The 19,853-nt window shown below is 48.1% G+C and overlaps 1 protein-coding gene across 2 annotated transcripts in view; it reads right to left on the reverse strand.

The window, feature by feature from the left end:
* Nucleotides 1–19,853, reverse strand: part of LOC134354096 (interferon regulatory factor 3-like) — a 67,573-nt gene that overhangs the window by 15,231 nt on the left and 32,489 nt on the right. Inside the window, exons 5-9 of one of the 2 annotated variants that reach the window (XR_010019723.1) lie at nt 18,717–18,768; nt 14,570–14,815; nt 9,858–10,226; nt 8,003–8,124; nt 6,712–6,934 (exon numbers count right to left, since the gene is read on the reverse strand). Coding sequence is in view for 1 of the 2 variants with exons in the window: in XM_063062854.1 (XP_062918924.1) it covers nt 6,782–6,934; nt 8,003–8,124; nt 9,858–10,226; nt 14,570–14,815; nt 18,717–18,768 (942 nt within the window). In the remaining variant the exon portion in view is untranslated. Of the gene's footprint in view, nt 1–86; nt 6,935–8,002; nt 8,125–9,857; nt 10,227–14,569; nt 14,816–18,716; nt 18,769–19,853 lie in introns of those variants that run through there. The other variant, XM_063062854.1, reaches the window with a different exon arrangement.

A 19,853-nucleotide genomic window follows, 5' to 3' on the forward strand; every position in this document is an offset into this window, starting at 1 on the left:
ACTCTGTCGGGGCCTTTCAACATTCGATAGGTTTCAATTAGGTCACCCTCATTCTTCTGAATTCCAGTGGATACAGCCCCGGAGACGTCAAACGCTCTTCATATGACAAGCCGTTCAGTCCTGGAATTATTTTCGTGAACCTCCTTTGAACCCTCTCCAGTTCCAGTACATCCTTTCAAAGATAAGGGGCAGAAAATTGCTCACATTACTCCAAGTGAGGCTTCACCAGTGCTTTATAAAGTCTCAATGTTACATCCTTGCTTTTGCATTCTAGTCCTCTTGAAATGAATGCTAACATCACACTTGCCGCCTTGTCGCTGTTTGCGTGATTTTTTTTGCGCGCGGGGGGGAGTTGATGATCTTGTTGCCATTTGTATGATTTGATTTTGCTTTTCGTATGTGTGTGTGTGTGTGTGTGGGGGGGGTTGATGTTTTTCTCTGAACAGCTTCCGTGGTTTTCTTTGATTCATGGCTATCTGGAGAAGACAAATCTCAGAGTTGCAAACATACTTTGATAATAAAAGTACCCGGAATCCTGAACCTTGAAGTCGAGGATCCAGTTGCAGAGGGGGCCAAGTTTTGAAGTCTGATGATTAATACTGAGGGACGAACACTGAACGGTAACCAACATATAACAGCCGGAGGTATGTCTTGCTGTTGTCTAGATACAGAGCCGAGTGGAGAGCAAGTGAGACGGCGTCTGCTGTTGACCTGTTGCAGTGACAGGCAAGTTGCTGAGAGTCCATGCCCTTGTTAAGGCAGGAGTTAATTCCAGCCATAATCAACCTCTCAAAGCACCTCATCACAGTAGATGCGAATTCTATGGTGCAACAGTCGCTCAGGCAGTTCACCCTGCTCTTCTTGGGCACTGGTATGATTGAATCAGCCGAGAACTTCAGACCACAGCAGGGAGAGGTTGAAGGTGACCTCGAACACTCCAGCCAGTTGGTTTTCAGTACCTGGTCAAGAACGCATTCGATGGTTGGATGCAAACACGAGGAAATCTGCAGATGCTGGAATTTCAAGCAACACACATCAAAGTTGCTGGTGAACGCAGCAGGCCAGGCAGCATCTCTAGGAAGAGGTACAGGCAACGCTTCGGGCTGAGACCCTTCATCAGGATGAACTGAAGGAAGAGCTAGTAAGAGATTTGAGAGGGGGAGGGGGAGATCCAAAATGATAGGAGAAGCCAGGAGGGGGAGGGATGGAGCCAAGAGCTGGACAGTTGTGGAATTCACTCAGGAGTAGAGTTATTCTCCCTTTCAAAAACGAAGAAAGTGCGAGAAATGTGTAAACGTCTCAGTTTGGCTGTAGCTATATTTACACTAGAATGTGTAGTTAAAGAGTCAAGATTCAACGTGTAGTTAGACAGCCCATGTGGGCTGTATATTTCTACAATTCTGCAATCTCAATTGGGTGTGTGTGTGTGTTACCATTACAGAGTACAAGTTGACCACAAGAGTTTTGAGGCAGATTTTTATTTTTATTTAGAGCTACAGTGTGCAAAAGGCCCTTCTGGTCCTCCGAGCCGTGTCGCCCCAGCAACCCCTGATTCAACCCAGACCTAATTAAAGGTCAATTTACAATGAATAATTAATCTCAAAACTAGAATGCCTTTGCGCTGTCGGAGGGAGCTGGAGCACCCGGAGGAAGCCCACGCATTCTACGTGAATACTCCTTAGAGATGATGTCGAAATTGAACTCCGACCTCCGACGCCCCAAACTATAATAGCATTGCGCCAACCACTAGGCTACCGTGGAACAATAGTGCGACAGAAAGAAAGCATGTATTATGAAATTGCTATTTGACCCCATGCAGTATTATTGAGACCCCTTTAAATATTCAGAGCCAGCAAATGGCAGAAGATGACAGCTGATTAATTGAGTGGCTGCCTTTAAGTCAAATGAACAGCAGAGTGAAGCGTTACAGGAACCTCCCGGTCAAATCACAACGCTAACATTTCAGTTGCGGCACGGTGGCTCGTTTGGCTCCGACGCCGTGCTGCCGAGAAGTGGCCAGTACCAGAAAGTGCACTCGCAGAGCCTGCCCCTGTGCCGGGCCACAAACCTGTGTGCGACATAGAGCGAGGACTGTCCAGCACTGGGGTCTTCTCATCCGTCCAAGTGTCTCATCGGCCCACCCACAGCGTTACTGCAGCTGCCGGATTTCCAGCTTCACCATCGGCGCTATTTTATTTAGCGGTTCTGCACGGAGTGGGCCCTTTTGTCCCTTCGAGCCGTCCTGCCCCCCCCCCCCAGCAACCCCCACAACTCCAACTAACCCTAACTTAATCATGGGACAATTTACATTGACCAATTAACTGACCCGGCACGACCTCGGACCGTGAGAGGACCCGGAGAAAACCCACGCATTCCACGGGGAGGACGTACGGAGACTCCTCGCGGAACCAAACTCCGAAATTGCTGGGACGTGTACGGTCATGCACTTTGGCGGAAGAAATAAAAAGCAGAGACTATTTTCTAAACGTGAGAAAATTCAAAACTCTGAGGTACAAAGGGACCTGGGAGTCCCTGTGCAGGATTCCCTAAAGGTTAACTTACAGGTTGAGTTGGTGGTGAGGAAGGCAACTGCCATGTTAGCACTCATTTCCAGAGGACTATAAAGCATTATAAAGCGCTGGTGAGGCCTCACTTGGAGTATTGTGAGCAGTTTTGGGCCCCTTATCTAAGAAGGGATATGCTGACATTGAAGAGGTTTATGAGAATGACTCCAAGATTGAAAGACTTTCATATGAGGATTGTTTATGGCTGTGGGCCTGTACTCACTGGAATTCAGAAGAATGAGGGGGATCTCACTGAAACCTACTGAATGTTGGAAGGTCTCGATAGAGTGGATGTGGAGAGGATGTTTCCTATCGTGGGGGAGTCTAAGACCAGAGGACACAGCCTCAGAGCAGAGATGAGGAGGAATTTCTTTAGCCAGAGAGAGTGAAGAATCTGTGGAATTCATTGCCAAAGGTGGCTGTGGAGGCCAAGTCATCAGGTACAGTATATTTAAGGCAGAGGTTAATAGATTCTTGATCAGTCAGGGAATGAAGGGAGACAGGGAGATGACAGGAGACTGGAGCTGAAAGGGAAATGGATCAGCCACGATGAAATGGCGGAGCAGACTCGATGGGCCGAATGGCCTCATTCTGTTCCTGTATCTTATGGTCTTATGGAATTGAACTCCGAGCTCCATTTGCTGAGAGCCAATCATTTTCAGCCATCTTTGTCAGGTTAATGGACTGGGGGGCATCTATTCCGCACCCTTTGCCACCCCCAAGAAGATGATGAGGAACCGTCTTTGGAAACCACAGGAGAACCCATTGGCTTGGTTGGACAGTTAGATCGGACTCACGTATAGACCAGATAGGATAAGCTTTCCTTCCATAATGACAACAGTGAATCCATTCAATTTTCAAAACAGCATTCCAAATTTTCTGATGAAGGGGATCCGAGTGGAAACATTATCTGTGCCTTTCTCTATAGATGCTGCCTGACCTGCTGAGTCATTGAGCACTACAGTTCCAAAAAGGCCCTTCAGCCCATCTAGTCCATGACATACTATTACTCTGCCCAGTCCCATCGATTTGCACCCGGACCAAAGCTCTCCACACCTGTTCCATCTGAACCCTCTCCAATGTCAGCATCTTTCAAATGTTGATATTGAGCCTCGTCCACTACTTCTGCTGGCAGCTCATTCCACACTCTCACCACCCTCTGAGTGAAGAAGTTTTCCCTTAAACATTACCCTTAACACAACACTTCTAGTTCTAGTCTCACCCCTCAGTGGAAAAAGCCTATCTATACCCCTCATAATTTTGTATACCTCCATTAAATCTCCCCTCACTCCCCTACACTCCAGGGAATAATGCCCTAACCAATTCAACCTTTCCCTATAATTCAGGTTCTCAAGTCCAGGCAACATCCTTGTAAATTTTCTCTGTACTCTTTTAACCTTATTGCTATCTTCTGGTGGTGACTCGTGCAAGCAGCTTCAATGGAAATCATCACATATTCCTGTTTTAGATTGACACAGCTACAGCCATGGACAATGCAGTAAGCAACATCACTTTAAGGTATTTAAAAACTCTATCACTACTCAAAAGTCGACAAATCTCAGACAGTAGTCTCCAGTTGCAAGTGCAGTTCCCCTTTAAGACAGTGGAAGAGAGGATGCTGTGCTGGATTTAAGATGATGAGGGTTCCAAATTCCACCTCCGTCCGTTCTGCTGGCAGATGTACAGTCTCTGGAAGATAAAACTGAAGACGTCACAGCAAGATTGCTGTACCTGGGGGTTATCAGAGGCTGTTGTGTTTTTTGTTTCACGGAGACTTGGCTATCCCCCGTCATTCTGGACGCAGCCATACAGGTTGCTGGCTTCACGACCAAGATAGGACTGCTGACTCTTTTGAAGGCAGAGGAGGTGGAGTACGCTTTATGATTAACTCCTCCTGGTGCACAAACGTGGTGGTTCTGCTCACTCAACCTGGAACCTCTAGCAATCATTTTATCTGACGTGGAAGTTTCCAGCCATCATGTTGTTAGCAGTGTATATTCGACCTCAGGCCCGTGTCAAACGGGCTCCAGACGACCTGAGCAGTGTAATCAACAGGCTGGAAACAGCACATCCTGATGCCTTCCCCATCACTGATTTCGATAGAACCTGTGTGGATGAGTGTGTGCCTACGGGAACATATCAGACATACCTGAGTCAAGTGCCATGGATGAACCAGGAGATTCATGGTCTGCTGAGAGCTAGGTCTGTGGCTTTCAAGTCTGGAGATCCAGGACTGTACAAGAAGGCCAGGTATGACTCACGGAGGGCCACCTCAAGAGCAAAAGAACAATTCCGAAAGGGTTGGGGGCGACATCGGATGCACATCAACTGCGGCAGGGTTCACAGGCCATTACCGCCTACAGAGTGAAACCCTAACACCACGAATGGCTGTGATGCGTCACTCCCAGACGAGCTTGCTCGCTTTGAAAGGGAGAATAAAACGACAGCTATGAGGATCCCTGCAGCATCTGGTGAACCTGTGATCTCTGTCCCAGAGGCCGACGTCAGGCTTTCTTTCAGAAGGCTGAATCCTCCCAAGGCAACTGGCCCCGATAGTGTACCTGGTAGGATGCTGAAAACCTGGGACAACTAACTGGCAGGAGGTGCTCAAAGACATTTTCAATCTCTTATTGCTGCAGTCAGAAGTTCCCAACTGCTTCAAAAGAGCAACAATTATACCAGTGCCCAAGAAGAATAGGGTGAGCTGCCTTAATGACTATCATTCAATAGCACTCACATCTACGGCGGTGAAATGCCTTGAAAGGTTGGTCATGGCCAGAATCAACTCCTGCCTCAGCAAGAACCTGGACCACCGCAATTTTCCTATCGCCACAATAGGTCTACAGCGGATGTGGTCTCAGCAGCTCTTCACAAGGCCTTGGGTCACCTGGACAATACAATACCCATGTCAGGATGCTGTTTATTGACCACATCTCAGCGTTTAACACAATCATTCCTACAGTTCTGATCAAAAAGTTCTAAAACCTGGGCCTCTGCAACAGGATCTTTGACTTCCTAGCCGGAAGACCACAATCTGTGCGGATCGGTAATTAACATCACCGTCTCGCTGGCGGTCAACGCTGGCACACCTCAAGGATGTGTGCTCAGCCCACTGTTCTACTCCCTCTACACCCATGACTGAGTGACTAGGCAAAGCTCGAATGCCATCTACAAATCTGCAGACAACACAACTACTGTTGGCAGAATTTCAGGTGGCGTACAGGAGCGAGACAGATCAGCTGGTTGAGTGGTGTCGCAACACCAATCTCGCACTCAACGTCAGTAAGACCAAAGAATTGACTATGGCCTTCAGGAAGAATAAGACAAGGGAGCACACATCAGTCCTCATCGAGGGACCAGAAGTGGAAAGAGCGAGCAGTTTCAAGTTCCTGGGCGTCAACATCTCTGAGGATCTGTCCTGGGCCCGACATATTGATGCAGTTACAAAGACAGCGGCTCTGTTTCATTAGGAGTTTGAGGAGATTTGGTTTGACACCGAAGACACTCGCAAATTTCTACAAATGTACCGTGGAAAACATTCAGACTGGCTGCATCACCATCATGCACGGTGGGTGGATCGAAATAAGCTGCAGAAAGTTGTGAACTCAGTCAGCTCCATCATGGGGACCAGCCTCCCCAGCATCCAGGGGATATCTTCGAAGAGTAATGACTCAAAAAGGCAGCGTCCATCATTAAGGACCCCCATCAGCCAGGGCATACCCTCTTCTCATTGCTACCATCAGGAAGGAGGCACAGGAGCCTCATGATTCAGAAATCTCCTCTTCCATCAGATTTCTGAGTGAACATTGAACCCATGAACAGTTTCTCAATGCTTTTTTTTTGCCTTACTTACTTAACTTTATAAAAAATATATATATACTGACTGTAATTTACAGGTTTTGTTATTATGTATTACATTGTACTGGTGCCACATAACAACAAATTTCAGTGATATTAAACCTGATTCTCACTCTGGTCTCTCCTGTAGGTAAACAACCAGAACTGCACACAATACTCCCAACTAAGCCTCACCAATTGAATTTCCTAACTCCCGTACTGAATATTCTGATAGCCAAAGTGCCAGAAGCTTTAAGATCCTTTCTCCTGTGACACCTGAAGTGCTGACTACAGTTTTCTCAAGGTTTACTTTGTTAATCCAGGCGGGACTTGAGTTTCGGATGAGGCTCCCGTGCCGCTCCCCGGACGACAGGGCCCGTCTAGTCCAGGTCCATGTACTCCTCCAGTACCGATAAAAAGCTGCTGGTGCAAAGCTGGTTGGAGAACTGCAGGTTCATTTCATCGCTCCTCAGAGACGAGGCTCCAATTCCGAGAGCCAACTCGTGCAGCAGCTGGAAGGATACAGGGACCACCTGGACGAAGGGAGGGAGAGCCCATCAGCACAGTACCTGCATCGCATTCGCAATAACGAATTACCAAAGAACAAACGCACGCACACACACAAAACGCTGGAGGAACTTAACAGGTCAGGCAGAGGGAAATAAACAGTCGACGTTTTGGGCCAAGACCTTTCATGCTTCTACACACTTCCTTTCCAGCCCTGGTGAAGGGCCTCGGCCCGAAACGCCAACTGTTCATCCGTTTCCATGGATGCCGCCTGGCCCGCTGAGTTCCTCCAGCATTCCATCTGTTTCTCAGAAACCGCACATCCCTTCACATGCTCACCACAACTCACAAAGCAGAAGGTAAAATTGACTGTTAGCATTATGACCATAAGACCTGGGAGAATTAGGCCATTCGGTCCATTTAGTCTTCTCCACCATGCCATCATGGCTGATTTATTTTCCCTCCCAATCCCATTCTCCTCCCTTCTCCCCAGAACCCTTGACACCCTTGCTAATCAAGAACCTATCAACCTCTGCTTTAAATATACCCAGTGACTTTGCATCCACAGCCATCTGTGGCAATGAATTCCACAGATTCACCACCTCCTGGCTACAGAAATTCATCCTCCTCTCTGTTCTAAATAGACGTCCCTCTATTCTGAGGCTGTGCCCTCTGGTCCTCGACTCCCCTAATGTAGGAAACATCCTCTCTAGTCCTGACTAAGGGTCTCGGCCCGAAACATCGACTGTACCTCTTCCTAGAGATGCTGCCTGGCCTGCTGCGTTCACCAGCAACTCTTATGTGTGTTGCTTGAAACTCCAGCATCTGCAGATTTCCTCGTGTTAACGTCCTCTCTACGTCCACTCTACCTAAATCTTTCAAAATTCGGTCTGCTTCAATGAGATTCGCCCCTTCATGCTCCTAAACTCCAGCGGGTTCAGGCCCAGAACCATCATGATTAACCCTTTCATTCCTGGGATGATTCTCGTGAACCTCTCAAGTACCAACACCTCCTTTCCCTCTCCCCATGGGGGGGAGGGGGAGCTCGGTGCGGTATCCCGGCGGGACGATGCGCTGCCCACAAACCAACTTACCCGGACCATGATCATCTTCTTGTTCCAGGGCCTACCATCGGGATCAGGCCAAAGCTCTCCAAAGCACAACCAAATCGTGTACTGCGGAGAGCCGCCGGTGGAGTTCACAAAGTCATGGAGCTCTGCAGAGGAAGAGTAGAATTTAGTCATTCAATCCGGGCCGCCAGTGGCTTTAAACATCTTTCAAATCTGCTGAAGTAGGTGTGGGTCCCCTTCCTGGACAACTGCTCTCTGCCTGGTGAAGGTGGTCCCAGGCTAGCTGGGAGGAAACACCAGAATTTACACCGGTAACAATGAGAGACCAGAAATATACTCAGACACCACTTTATAAGGTACACCTGATCCCAGGAGATCAGCAGTTTCTGAGATACTCAAACCACCCCATCTGGCACCGACAATCATCTCACAGTCAAAGTCACAAAGATCACGTATCTTCCCCATTCTGATGTTTGGTCTGAACAACAACTGAACCTCTTGACCATGTTGGCATGCTTTCACGCACTGAGTTGCTGCCACATGATTGGCTGATTAGTTATTTGCAACAACGAGCAGGTGTACCTAATAAAGTGGCCACCGGGCGTATGTTCGAATTGCACTGTATTTTGTAGGTGGAACACAAAGCTGACACAAGAGTGGGGTGAGTGAATTCTGATGGTGGTGAATGAGGTACCAATCAACAGAACGTCTCTGTCTGAGGTGGTTCTGTTTGTCCCAGGGTTATTGGAGTTGTGTTCACCCAGGTAAGTAGAAATTATCCTGCTTCACAGCTGGCCTGAAATGGACTTCATCAAGCAGTCCTTAGGCTGTAACCTGAAACTGAAGGTGGGCACTCGAATATGGTTCATGTACCCAATGCTCTAGATGGTGGGATGGAGATACGTCTCACCAATGGAGGTGTAAGGCACTCCTTCCCTCCGCTAGCCTCCACCTGCTTAGCCCCCCAATCAGGGTCACGTCAAGCCATGGGAGCAGGTGGTGGATGGTCGTATGAGCAACCGGTGCAGATCACAAGTCCTGGTTATGCGACCGCTGACGCCAGGCAGACAATCTCTGAAGAGTATTGATAATGGCTGGGGTCACCCGATTTGTAAAGACACCGTCCAGAACGAGGCAATGGCATATCACTACTGTAGAAAAATTTGCCAAGAACGATCATGGTCATGGAAAGGCGCCGTATTGCACAGCTGATAACGAGCGAATAAACCCAACGTTACCCATTTCACAACATACAGCCTACTGGCTTGCAGCTAAGGGAATCCGGCCTGAGTTACACACACAAAATGCCGGAGGAAATCAGCAGGTCAGGGAGCATCTACAGAAAAGAATAAACAGTTAACCATTTGGGCCGAGACCCCTCTTCAGGACAGGAAAGGAAGGGGAAGACACCAGAATGAAATGGTGGGAAAGGGGAAGGAGGACAAGCTAGGAGATGCAGGTGAAGCCAGGAGGGTGGGAAAGGTAAAGGGCGGGAGACAAAGGAATCTGAGAGGAGAGAAGAGTGGACCATGGGAGAGAAGGAAGCAGGAGGGAGGTGACAGGCAGTCGAGGAGAAGAGTTAAGAGGCCAAAGTCGGAATAGAAGAAGAGGGACTGAAAAAAATTACCAGAAAGAGAAATCGATGTTCATGCCATCAGGTTGGAAGCTTCCCAGACAAAATATGAGGTGTTGCTCCACCTCCTGGAGTAGGGCAGAATGGCCTTTGTCCATGTCATATTCCCTTATATTCAGAATCTTTCAAATGTGACCCGATGCAGGTCAACATCTGACATGTGACCTTTGAGCCAATGGCGCAATGGACACGCGCCGGCTGTCTTGACATTGCTCTGGAGACCACCATGCTATGGACTTCACCCACCTTTGCTGAATTTCGCCAGGCCATGGAGGACAGTGAAGCTCCTGCTCGAAATTTCCTGAGGCTCGCAACTGGTGGGGTCTTGACCCACTGACCAGAAGACCTTACAGCTGCCGTAGCGCTGGACGTAAATCTGGTTCTGCTGTACCTCCAGCGTCAGTCCCTGGCCAACTCGCTCCAGCAGTTTGTTGGTGTACTTGATCTGCCGCTGGTCACTCAGCGGCGTCGAGGTGGGATCTGGGAACCAGACGTCCTGCAGGTAGGGGAAGGAGGACTGCGAGGAGTAGGAAAGACGGAAGCCGTTGGGGTTCCTCACTATTTCCTTCTGGACCTTTCTGCCGCGATAGTAGATCGAGACTTCAAAGTCCGTCACTGCAAAGAGAAACGAGTTCTACCTCAATGTCTCTTCCAAAGCATTCAGTGTTAACAGACTGCTTCCAGCCAAATTTGGGTCCGGAATTCTCAACCCATGGCATAACACGGGCAGTGCGGTAATGTAGCGGTTAACGCAACGTCTTACGGTACCAACGATCACCGATCGGGGTTCAATTTCTGCCACTGTCTGTAAGTCTCCTGTGACTACACCAGTTTCCTCTGAATATAAAAGCAAGGATGTAATGTTGTAACTTTATAAGGCATTGGTGAGGCCTCACTTGGGAGAACTGTGAGCAGGTTTGGGTCTCTATCTTAGAAAGGAAGTGGACAGGGTTCGGAGGAGGCTCACGAAAATGATTCCAGGATTGAATGGTTTGTCATATGAAAAGCACTTGATGGCTCTGGGCCTGTACTCAATGGAATTCAGGTGGTGACCAATTTGAAACCTATCGAATGATGACAGGTCTCGACAGAGTGGACGTGGAGAGGATGTTTCCTATGGTGGCAGAGTCTAAGACCAGAGTTCACAGCCTCAGAATAGGGGGGCGTCCTTTTAGAAAGGAGATGAAGAGGAAGTTCTTTGGCCAGAGAGTGGTGAATCTGTGGAATTTGTGGCCACAAGCGGCAGTGGAGGCCACCTTTATGTATATTTAAGGCAGAGGTTGATAGATTCTTGATTGCTCCGAGCGTGAAGGGATACGGGGAGACGGCAGGAGGTTGGGGCTGAGAGGGACAACGGATCAGCCATTATGAAATGGTGGAGCCGACTCGATGGGCCAAACGGCCTGATTCTGCTCCTGTATCTTACGGAATCCTGGTCTCACAGCTGTTGCTGTGAAGCGTTACGCCAGTCACTACGCTGCCGTGCACATGCAACTCAGACTAAAACAGAGAGATAGATGCTATGCCACAGCAGTATAACCAAACCTCAGTATTGTGAAAACAACAGGCTACAAAGCCCACTTACAAAATGCTATCAACGTCAGTGTTGTGCCAGTGAAAACACATCACTTTTAAGAAGAGGCACTTCACACTGGTGCCATGGTAACGTAGTAGTTAGAGCAACGCTATTACACCTCAGGGCATTCCGAAGTCCAGAGCTCAATTCTGGCGCCATTCTGTAAGGAGTCCCTGTACGTCCTCCCCATGGAATGCGCGGGTTTTCTCCGACAGTCCGAAGAGCATAGAAGAGTTTACAATTATATAAAGCCCAGGCATTCGGAGGGCACACCACTACTGAACAGTGCACGGATGATGTCTCCTCGCACGGTGACCAAACGTTTGCAAATGCATTGCCGAGATTGGAGAACAGCTCAAGCCCAAGTCCAGAGACCCGCCGGGTAGGTCAACTGGTCATCGCAAACTGCCCCGTGATTAGTTTAGGGCTAATCGGGGTTTGTCGGGGGTTGCTGGGGCGGGGTGTGGCTCGAAAGGAATGGGGAAGGCCGACTCCACACTCTATCGCTTAACAAGCAGTTCACTCCAGAAACTCAACCTAGCATCTCAAAGCACACGTTGCACCCAACGCACTTTCTGCAAAGAGCGCACAGCATTCCCCGTGGAACGCTCCTTTTCCTAGAGGAATGTTAACACCTGACTCAGGAATTCTATCACCAAGCGAAGTTTGGGGTGGTACAAGAAAAAGAGAAGAAAAAGGGTGAAATAGGGAGAGAGCGAACAACTATCTCAAACTCAGAGCCACTATCCCATGAGATTGGTTGCAACTAGAATTACAGGTCAGAATCAGAATCAGGTTTACTATCACCGGCATGTGTTGTAAAATTTGTTAACTTAGCAGCAGTACTTCAATGAAATACATAATATAGAAGAAAAATAAATAAATTACAGTATATGTATATTGAATAGATTAAAAATCGAGCAAAAACAAACAATATACATTAAAAAAGTGAGGTGGTGTTCATAGGTTCAATGTCCGTTTAGGAATCAGATGGCAGAGGGGAAGAAGCTGTTCCTGAATCGTCATAGGTTAAGGGTGGAAGGTGAAATACTTAAAGAAAACCTGAGAGGAAACGTCTTCATTCAGAGGATGGTACAAGCACAGAGTGAGCTGCCAGTAACATTAAAGAGAAGTTTGGAGGGCTATGGTCAAGGAGCAGGTAGATGGGAATCGGCCGGAGCTCCCAAAGTTTTTTAATGTCATGGACCAGTACCATTAAGCAAGGTGTCTGTAGACCCCAGGTTGGGAACCCCTGGACTAGGCAGAAAAACAAGTCAGCATGGACTAGATGGGCTGAAGGGCCTGTTTCTGTGGTGTGATGCTCTATCACTCCACGGCTAACGATAAGGTACTTTGCAAAGAGTTCTGGCATCTAGAGGTGGGGGGAACGGAGCGGACAGCAACACGTGTGCCGCAGCTGAGGGGAAGTGCTGGGGACACTCAGTGGGTCAGGCAGCGTCTGAGAGGGAAAACGAGAAAACAAGTTAGCCTGGCAGAGTTTCTACGCTGGAGATACCAAGGTTCAGATCCGCTGACACCACCTTTCATTGCTTCCAGTTGCCAAAATCTTTCTATCTTCCATTTCCCTCCCACCCTAACCTGTTCGTCTGCAGTCCAACAAAAGTTTGGGGAACACCATGTTCCATTCAGACCCTATTGTGGTTCCAGTACTAAATTCAGCAATTTCAGGTAACACAACTTTCCTAAACTGAGCAGTTCTCTCTTCACAAACCCGGCCTAATTTATTGGTTTAGAGATACACGGTGCTACCGGCCCTTCGAGCCACGTCTCCCAGCAACCCCCCGATTTAACACTAGCCTAATCACAGGACAATTTACGATGACTGACCGGCATGTCTTTTGGACCGTGAAACCAGAGCACCCAGAGAAAACCCACGCACTCCACGGGGAGGACGTACAAGTTCATGACAGATGACATCGGAATTGAACTCTGAACTCTAGTGTCGCACTAACCGCGAATGATGAACCGCCCATTTCTGCCGTTCCCCCTTCCCAACAGATTCCAACAGCAGATCAGGCGGGACCTGCATTTCACATCTCTCTCCAGGACTCAACAACCTGATGAAGACAGAGCTCTGTAAACGGCAGGATGAGATGAGAATTCCAGCCTCCCTCCAACGGGAAGACCCCCTTTATCCTGTTCAGCACGACTTGGCCTCCAGAGCTGCCTGTGGCAATGAACTGCAGAGATTCACCACTCTCTTGCAAAAGAAATCCCTCCTCGTCTCTGTTCTAAAAGGATACCCCTCTATTCTGAGGCTGCGTCCTCCGGTCCTAGACTCTCCCACTATTGGAAACATCCTCTTCACATCCATTCCGTCAAAGCTTTTTGCCATTTGATAGGTTTCAATTAAGTCACCCCCTCATTCTTCTGGCCCAGAACCATCAAATGCTCTTCACATGACAAGCTGTACAATCCTGGAATCATTTTTTGTGAATCAGTTTTGCAGAGGGAACTTACAAGGATGTTGCCTGGATTGGAGAGCATGCCTTATGAGACTAGGTTGAGTGAACTTGGCCTTTTCTCCTTGGAGCAGCAGAGGATAAGGGGTGACCTGATAGAGGTGTATAAGATCGTGTGGATTGCCAGCGGCTTTTTCCCCAGGGCTAAAATAACTAACACGAGGGGACATAGTTTTAAGGTTCGTGGAAGCAGGTACAGAGGGGATGTCAGGGGTAAGTTTTTCACACAGAGTGGTGGGGTGCATGGAATGCACTGCTGGCGACAGTGGTGGAGGCGGATACAATAGGGTCTTTAAAGAGCCTTTTAGATAGGTACATGGAGCTTAGAAAAATAGAGGGCTATGCGGTAGGGAAATTCTAGGCAGTTTCTAGAATAGGTTACGTGGTCGGCACAACATTGCGGGCCGAAGGGCCTGTTATGTGCTGTAGTTTTCTATGTTCTATATTCTATGAACACGCTCCAGTGCCAGCATTTCCTGTCTTAGTTAAGGGGCCGCAAATTGGCTCATGATACTCCAAGTGAGGCCTCACCGGTGCCTTATAAAGTCTCGACTTTACATCCTTGCTTTTATATTCTGGTCCTCTCGAAATGAATGCTGACATCGCATTTGCCTTCCTCACCATCGACTACACCTGCAAATTAACCCTTAGAGAATGCTGCACAAGGACCCCCAAGTCCCTTTGCGCCTCAGATTTATGAATTTTCTCTCCTGGTCAGCTGCCAGTTTGCAGCTTTTCCTTTTATTTCTGGTTTCCAGCATCTGCAGTTTTATTTTCCATTTTGCCATCACACGATCAGCAGAGCTACGGGCTACGACTGGCTAGGGACTAACTCCGCCAGCTGAACACGCACTCAAGCAACGCACGGGGCGACGGTGAAACCAAAGGTGGGGACTAACCGAGCACCCGGTCCGGAAAATACTCCTTCATCTGTGCTTTGAACTCGGTCGTGCTCGGAATCATGGCACTGGGGTTTACGTCCAGGGTCGGCGTTGCCCAAGCGCCGTCTGCCGCCGCGCCAAGGTCAGGCAGAGGGGTTGGGTTTGCTTGGCTCTGACTAGCTGGAGGCATAGCTTGGAATGGAGAATAGCTGGGGATATTCAGCGCCAGCCCCGCGTCATCCAGAGGCACTTGATTACTGGGTCCTGAAATAAGAGAGGCAACGTTAGATTGGCTTGCAGATATCCCACTCAATCTAAGGCACTGCCAAGATGTCAATTCTTTTTTTTTGTAATTTATTTTTTATTGAATTTCATCATCAAACAAACATCTCCATATGATGTATTTCAGATACTGTACATATAATCATATTTGTCACAAATCTCCACATAATATTTATCTGAGGTATACACTTATAGAAAGGAGAGGAAAGAAAGAACAATCAAAAGAAGAAAACTATGTACAAAGTAGGAAGTGATCTTTTTTTTACAACATATTCATTGACTTGTGAGAATAAAATCAGGCCTATGAGGTGTTATGTAGTTAAACCATTTTTTTCCAGCATGAATAAAATTGTTCCAACTTATGATTAACAGATGCTGTTATCTTCTCCATTTTGTAAATGTCCATTGTAATTTCCATTCATACATTTAGAGCTGGGCTCTCCTGTGATAACCATTTCCTGGTAAGAGTCTTTTTACCAGACACCAGCAGTACATTCATTAAATATTTATCTCTTTTCAACCATTCTTGAGGTATATACTCAAATTAATGGTCTTACTCTCGAAGGGTATTTCACATTTAAAGATGTCTTGTAGGGCATTATGTATCCCACTCCAATAGCCTTTGATAACAGGGCATTCCCAGAAAATATGATAATGGTTTGCATTTTGATTTCCACAATTTCTCCAGCAAACAGGGGGGTTGTTATAGAAAAGTACAGCACAGCACAGGCCCTTTGGCCCGCAATGTTGTGCTGACCCTCAAACCCTGCCTCCCATATAAGCCCCCACCTTAAATTCCTCCATATACCTGTCCAATAGTCTCTTAAAACTTCACTAGTGTATCTGCCTCCACCACTGACTCAGGCAGTGCATTCCACGCACCAACCACTCTCTGAGTTAAAAACCTTCCTCTAATATCCCCCTTGAACTTCCCACCCCTTACATTAAAGCCATGTCCTCTTGTATTGAGCAGTGGTGCCCTGGGGAAGAGGCGCTGGCTATCCACTCTATCTATTCCTCTTATCATCTTGTACACCTCTGTCATGTCTCCTCTCATCCTCCTCCTCTCCAAAGAGTAAAGCCCTAGCTCCCTTAATCTCTGATCATAATGCATACTCTCTAAACCAGGCAGCATCCTGGTAAATCTCCTCTGTACCCTTTCCAATGCTTCCACATCCTTCCTATAGTGAGGCGACCAGAACTGGACACAGTACTCCAAGTGTGGCCTAACCAGAGTTTTATAGAGCTGCATCATTACCTCGCGACTCTTAAACTCTATCCCTCGATTTATGAAAGCTAACACCCCATAAGCTTTCTTAACTACTCTATCCACCTGTGAGGCAACTTTCAGGGATCTGTGGACATGTACCCCCAGATCCCTCTGCTCCTCCACACTACCAAGTATCCTGCCATTTACTTTGTACTCTGCCTTGGAGTTTGTCCTTCCAAAGTGTACCACCTCACACTTCTCCGGGTTGAACTCCATCTGCCACTTCTCAGCCCAATTCTGCATCCTATCAATGTCTCTCTGCAATCTTTGACAATCCTCTACACTATCTACAACACCACCAACCTTTGTGTCATCTGCAAACTTGCCAACCCACCCTTCTACCCCCACATCATAATGGGATTTCTGAGAGGGTGTAATAAAATATCTCATCAAGTTTTAAGATGTCAATTCTGGATGACCTGTCACCTGCAACCCTTCTAGACATGGATAAGCAGGGCATGACAGACTTCCCACGGACAGATCACAGGCACCCAAAGTTCACGTTACACAGAACATAAACATAACAGTACAGTACAGGCCCTTCAGCCCACAATGTTCTGCCGGATTTTAATCTACTCTAAGATCTACCTAACCCTTCCTTTCTTCATAGCCCTCCAGTTTTCTTTCCTCCATGTGCCTATCTAAGAGTATCTTCAATGCCCCCTTAAGTATTACCCTATCAACTTGGATGGCAAATTCAAGGGGTCTTTACATGTCTTCCCAAAGCTGAGATCAGGGCACCAAGCAGCCTGACCGCTGGGGTTCTCAATCATTCTGTTTTTCTGAACGGGGAACCTGTGTGATTCTAGGAGGAAACTTCTTCCATGAGTGTCCCTAACTCAGCTGAACTGTCCCTCACCTCACCCGTCATTCCCCTCCCTTCTCCTACCTCCGACAACAGAGCTTGCTATTCAGTAGAGAGAAAGGGAAGCTTCTATCTCCTGTGCCCACTGCTTTTCTTCCCCCACCCCCATCAGCGGCTGAGGCAAGATTCTGGTCCCCAATAACATGAGGAAGAGAGGAGGCCATTCAGCCCATTGTGTGTGTTCCTTTAATGAATGGAAGGGCGGATAGTGTGTTCGGTTTCCTCAGTTCGTACTAACCAGAACCTTGCCTAGGCTAAGGTTCCCAGTGGTTGGTATCAAAATTGTCAGTGGCACAGTAGCGTTATGCTACTGCAGCGCCAGGGACACGAGTTCAATTCCAGCCGCTGTCTGTACGTTCTCATGACCGCGTGGGTTTCCTCCAGGTGCTCTGGTTTCCTCCCACAGCCCAAAGACGTACGGGTGAGTAGGTTCATTGGTCACATGGGTAACTGGATGGCCAGAAGGGCTGGTTACTGTGCTGTATCTCTAAATGGGGTGCCTAGGGAGGGGTAACACCGAACACACAAAATGCTGGAGGAATCAGAGGGTCAGGCGGCATCTACGGAGGGGAATAAAGCAGCTGACAGAGGAGGGGCACACGAGGGAGGTGATCAGAGCCGAGAAGAAAAAGGGAAGGAGGAGGGAAATGGAAAAGGAGAGAAGTGGTTCCATTTCCCATTCTGGCACCCCTCCTCCTTCTCCTTTTCCCATGGTCCACTCTCCTCTCCTCTCCTCTCCCATCAGGTTCCTCCCTCTTCAGTCCTTTACATTTTCCACCTATCACCTCCCAACTTCTCGCTTTATTCCCCCTCCTCCACTTGGCTTCGTCTATTGCTGCCAGCTTGTACTCCTTCCCCTCCCCCCACCTTCTTTTCCGGCTTCATCCCCCTGTCCTTTCCAGTCTCGATGAAGGTCTCGGCCCGAAACGTCAACTGTTTATTCCCCTCCGTAGACTCTGCCTGACTTACTGAGTTTCTCCAGCACTTTGTATGTGTTACCTGGATTTCCAGCATCTGCAGAAACTCATGTTTATGATCTCACTAAACTTTTTTTCTTTGAACTCTCTCCATTGAAAGCCAAAGCTGGCATCTATGCCTAAACGGCACCAATTGCCAGGGGTGGCCACAGCGAACGGAGGCACACATAGTGGTTAGCACGGAGTTTTACAGGACCAGGGACCCAGATACAATTCCTGCCACTGCCTGTAAGGAGTTTGTACGCTCTTCCCGCGACGCGTGGGTTTCCTCCGGGTGCTCTGGTTTCCTCCCACAGTCCAAAGATGTACGGTCGGTAGGTTAACTGTAAACTGTGCCATGATAAGGCTAGGATTTGTAAACACAAAATAATCTGCAGATGCTGGGGTCAAAGCAACACTCACAACACGCTGACGAACTCAGCAGGTCGGGCAGCATCCGTGGAAACGATCAGTCAACGTTTCGGGCCGGAACGTCGACCAATCGTTTCCACGGATGCCGCCTGACCTGCTGAGTTCCTCCAGCGTGTTGTGAAGGCTAGGATTTGATTGGCTGGGCGGCATGGCTCGAAGGGCCCATTTTCAACTCCACCTGAATAACTCACTGAAGCGTTTCAGAAGTACGGTACAGTTTTCCATCTGTTGCTCGCCCTGCCTCTGTCCTAACCACACTGTAAAATGGAGACTTGGAGCAGTGATGTACGATTCACCTGATGGTTCAGTGGCCCAGCAACAGAAGCAGACCCAAGACAAAATCGAACATCATCTAGGTACCTGGTATTTGGCTGAAAATCCTCAGACCACTCAGACTGCTCTCCAGAGTTGCCTGCGGGAAATAACAAAAGAGACGATTACACACAAACCACGGAGGCAGGAGGCTGCTTGGATTAAAGCAGCAGCCATCATCAGGGACCCCCACCATCCAGGTCATGCTCTCTTCTCGCTGCTGCCATCAGGAAGAAGGTGCAGGAGCCTCGGGACCCACACCACCAGGTTCAGGGACAGTCATCACCCCTCAACTATCAGGCTATCGAACCAGAAGAGATAACTTCATGCAACTTCACTCTCCCCATCATTGAACTGTTTCTACAATCTATGGACTCACTTTGAAAGACTCTTCATTTCATTTCCTCGATATTTATTGCTTATTTATTATTATTTCTCTCATTTTTATTTCCACAGTTTGTTGTCTTTTGCACATTGGTCGTTGGGTGCGGTATTTTACTGATTCTGTTAAGGTTCTTGCATTTACTGAATATGCCAGCAAGAAAATGAATCTCGGGGATGTACAGTACCCATCATCATAGCTTGTCGCACCAGACAGCCAGCCACTCTAGTGTTGTTTGGTTCATGCTGAGCAGGTCAGCGTCAGCTAAATCAGGTGAGAGTGGGCAGTTGTGCAGAACTTGTTCAAGGTACAGTACTGAACAACAGTCTTAGGCAGATATTTATAGCTAGGGTGCCTAGGACTTTTGCACAGGACTGTAGTGATTTTGTGTATTGCACTGTACAGCTGCGGCCAAAAAAAAATTCATGTCGTACATGAGTGATGATAAACCTGATTCTGATACGGGTCTCTATTGTGGACTGAGAGTGGGAAGGGGGCAGGGAGAGGGGAATCATGTTGGGAAAAGGGGAAGGGAGAGGGGAGGGAGCGGGAAGCACCAGAGAGACATTCTGTAGTGATGAATAAACCAATTGTTTGGAATCGTATGACGTTGCCTGGAGTCTCAGGGCTTGGGGTATGTCTGCACCCGTGCCTGGCACTCCTTCTCTACCACCTGTCCCACACCCCTCCCACGGCACTCCACCCTCGCCATTCCCAACGTCCTTTGCTCCTGCCAGATTAACAAACTCGCCCTCCATTCCACATTGACAAATATAATACCGTGCAAAAGTTTTAGGCTCCCT

The sequence above is a fragment of the Mobula hypostoma genome, chromosome 11, assembly GCF_963921235.1.
Source record: "Mobula hypostoma chromosome 11, sMobHyp1.1, whole genome shotgun sequence".
NCBI lineage: Eukaryota > Metazoa > Chordata > Chondrichthyes > Myliobatiformes > Myliobatidae > Mobula > Mobula hypostoma.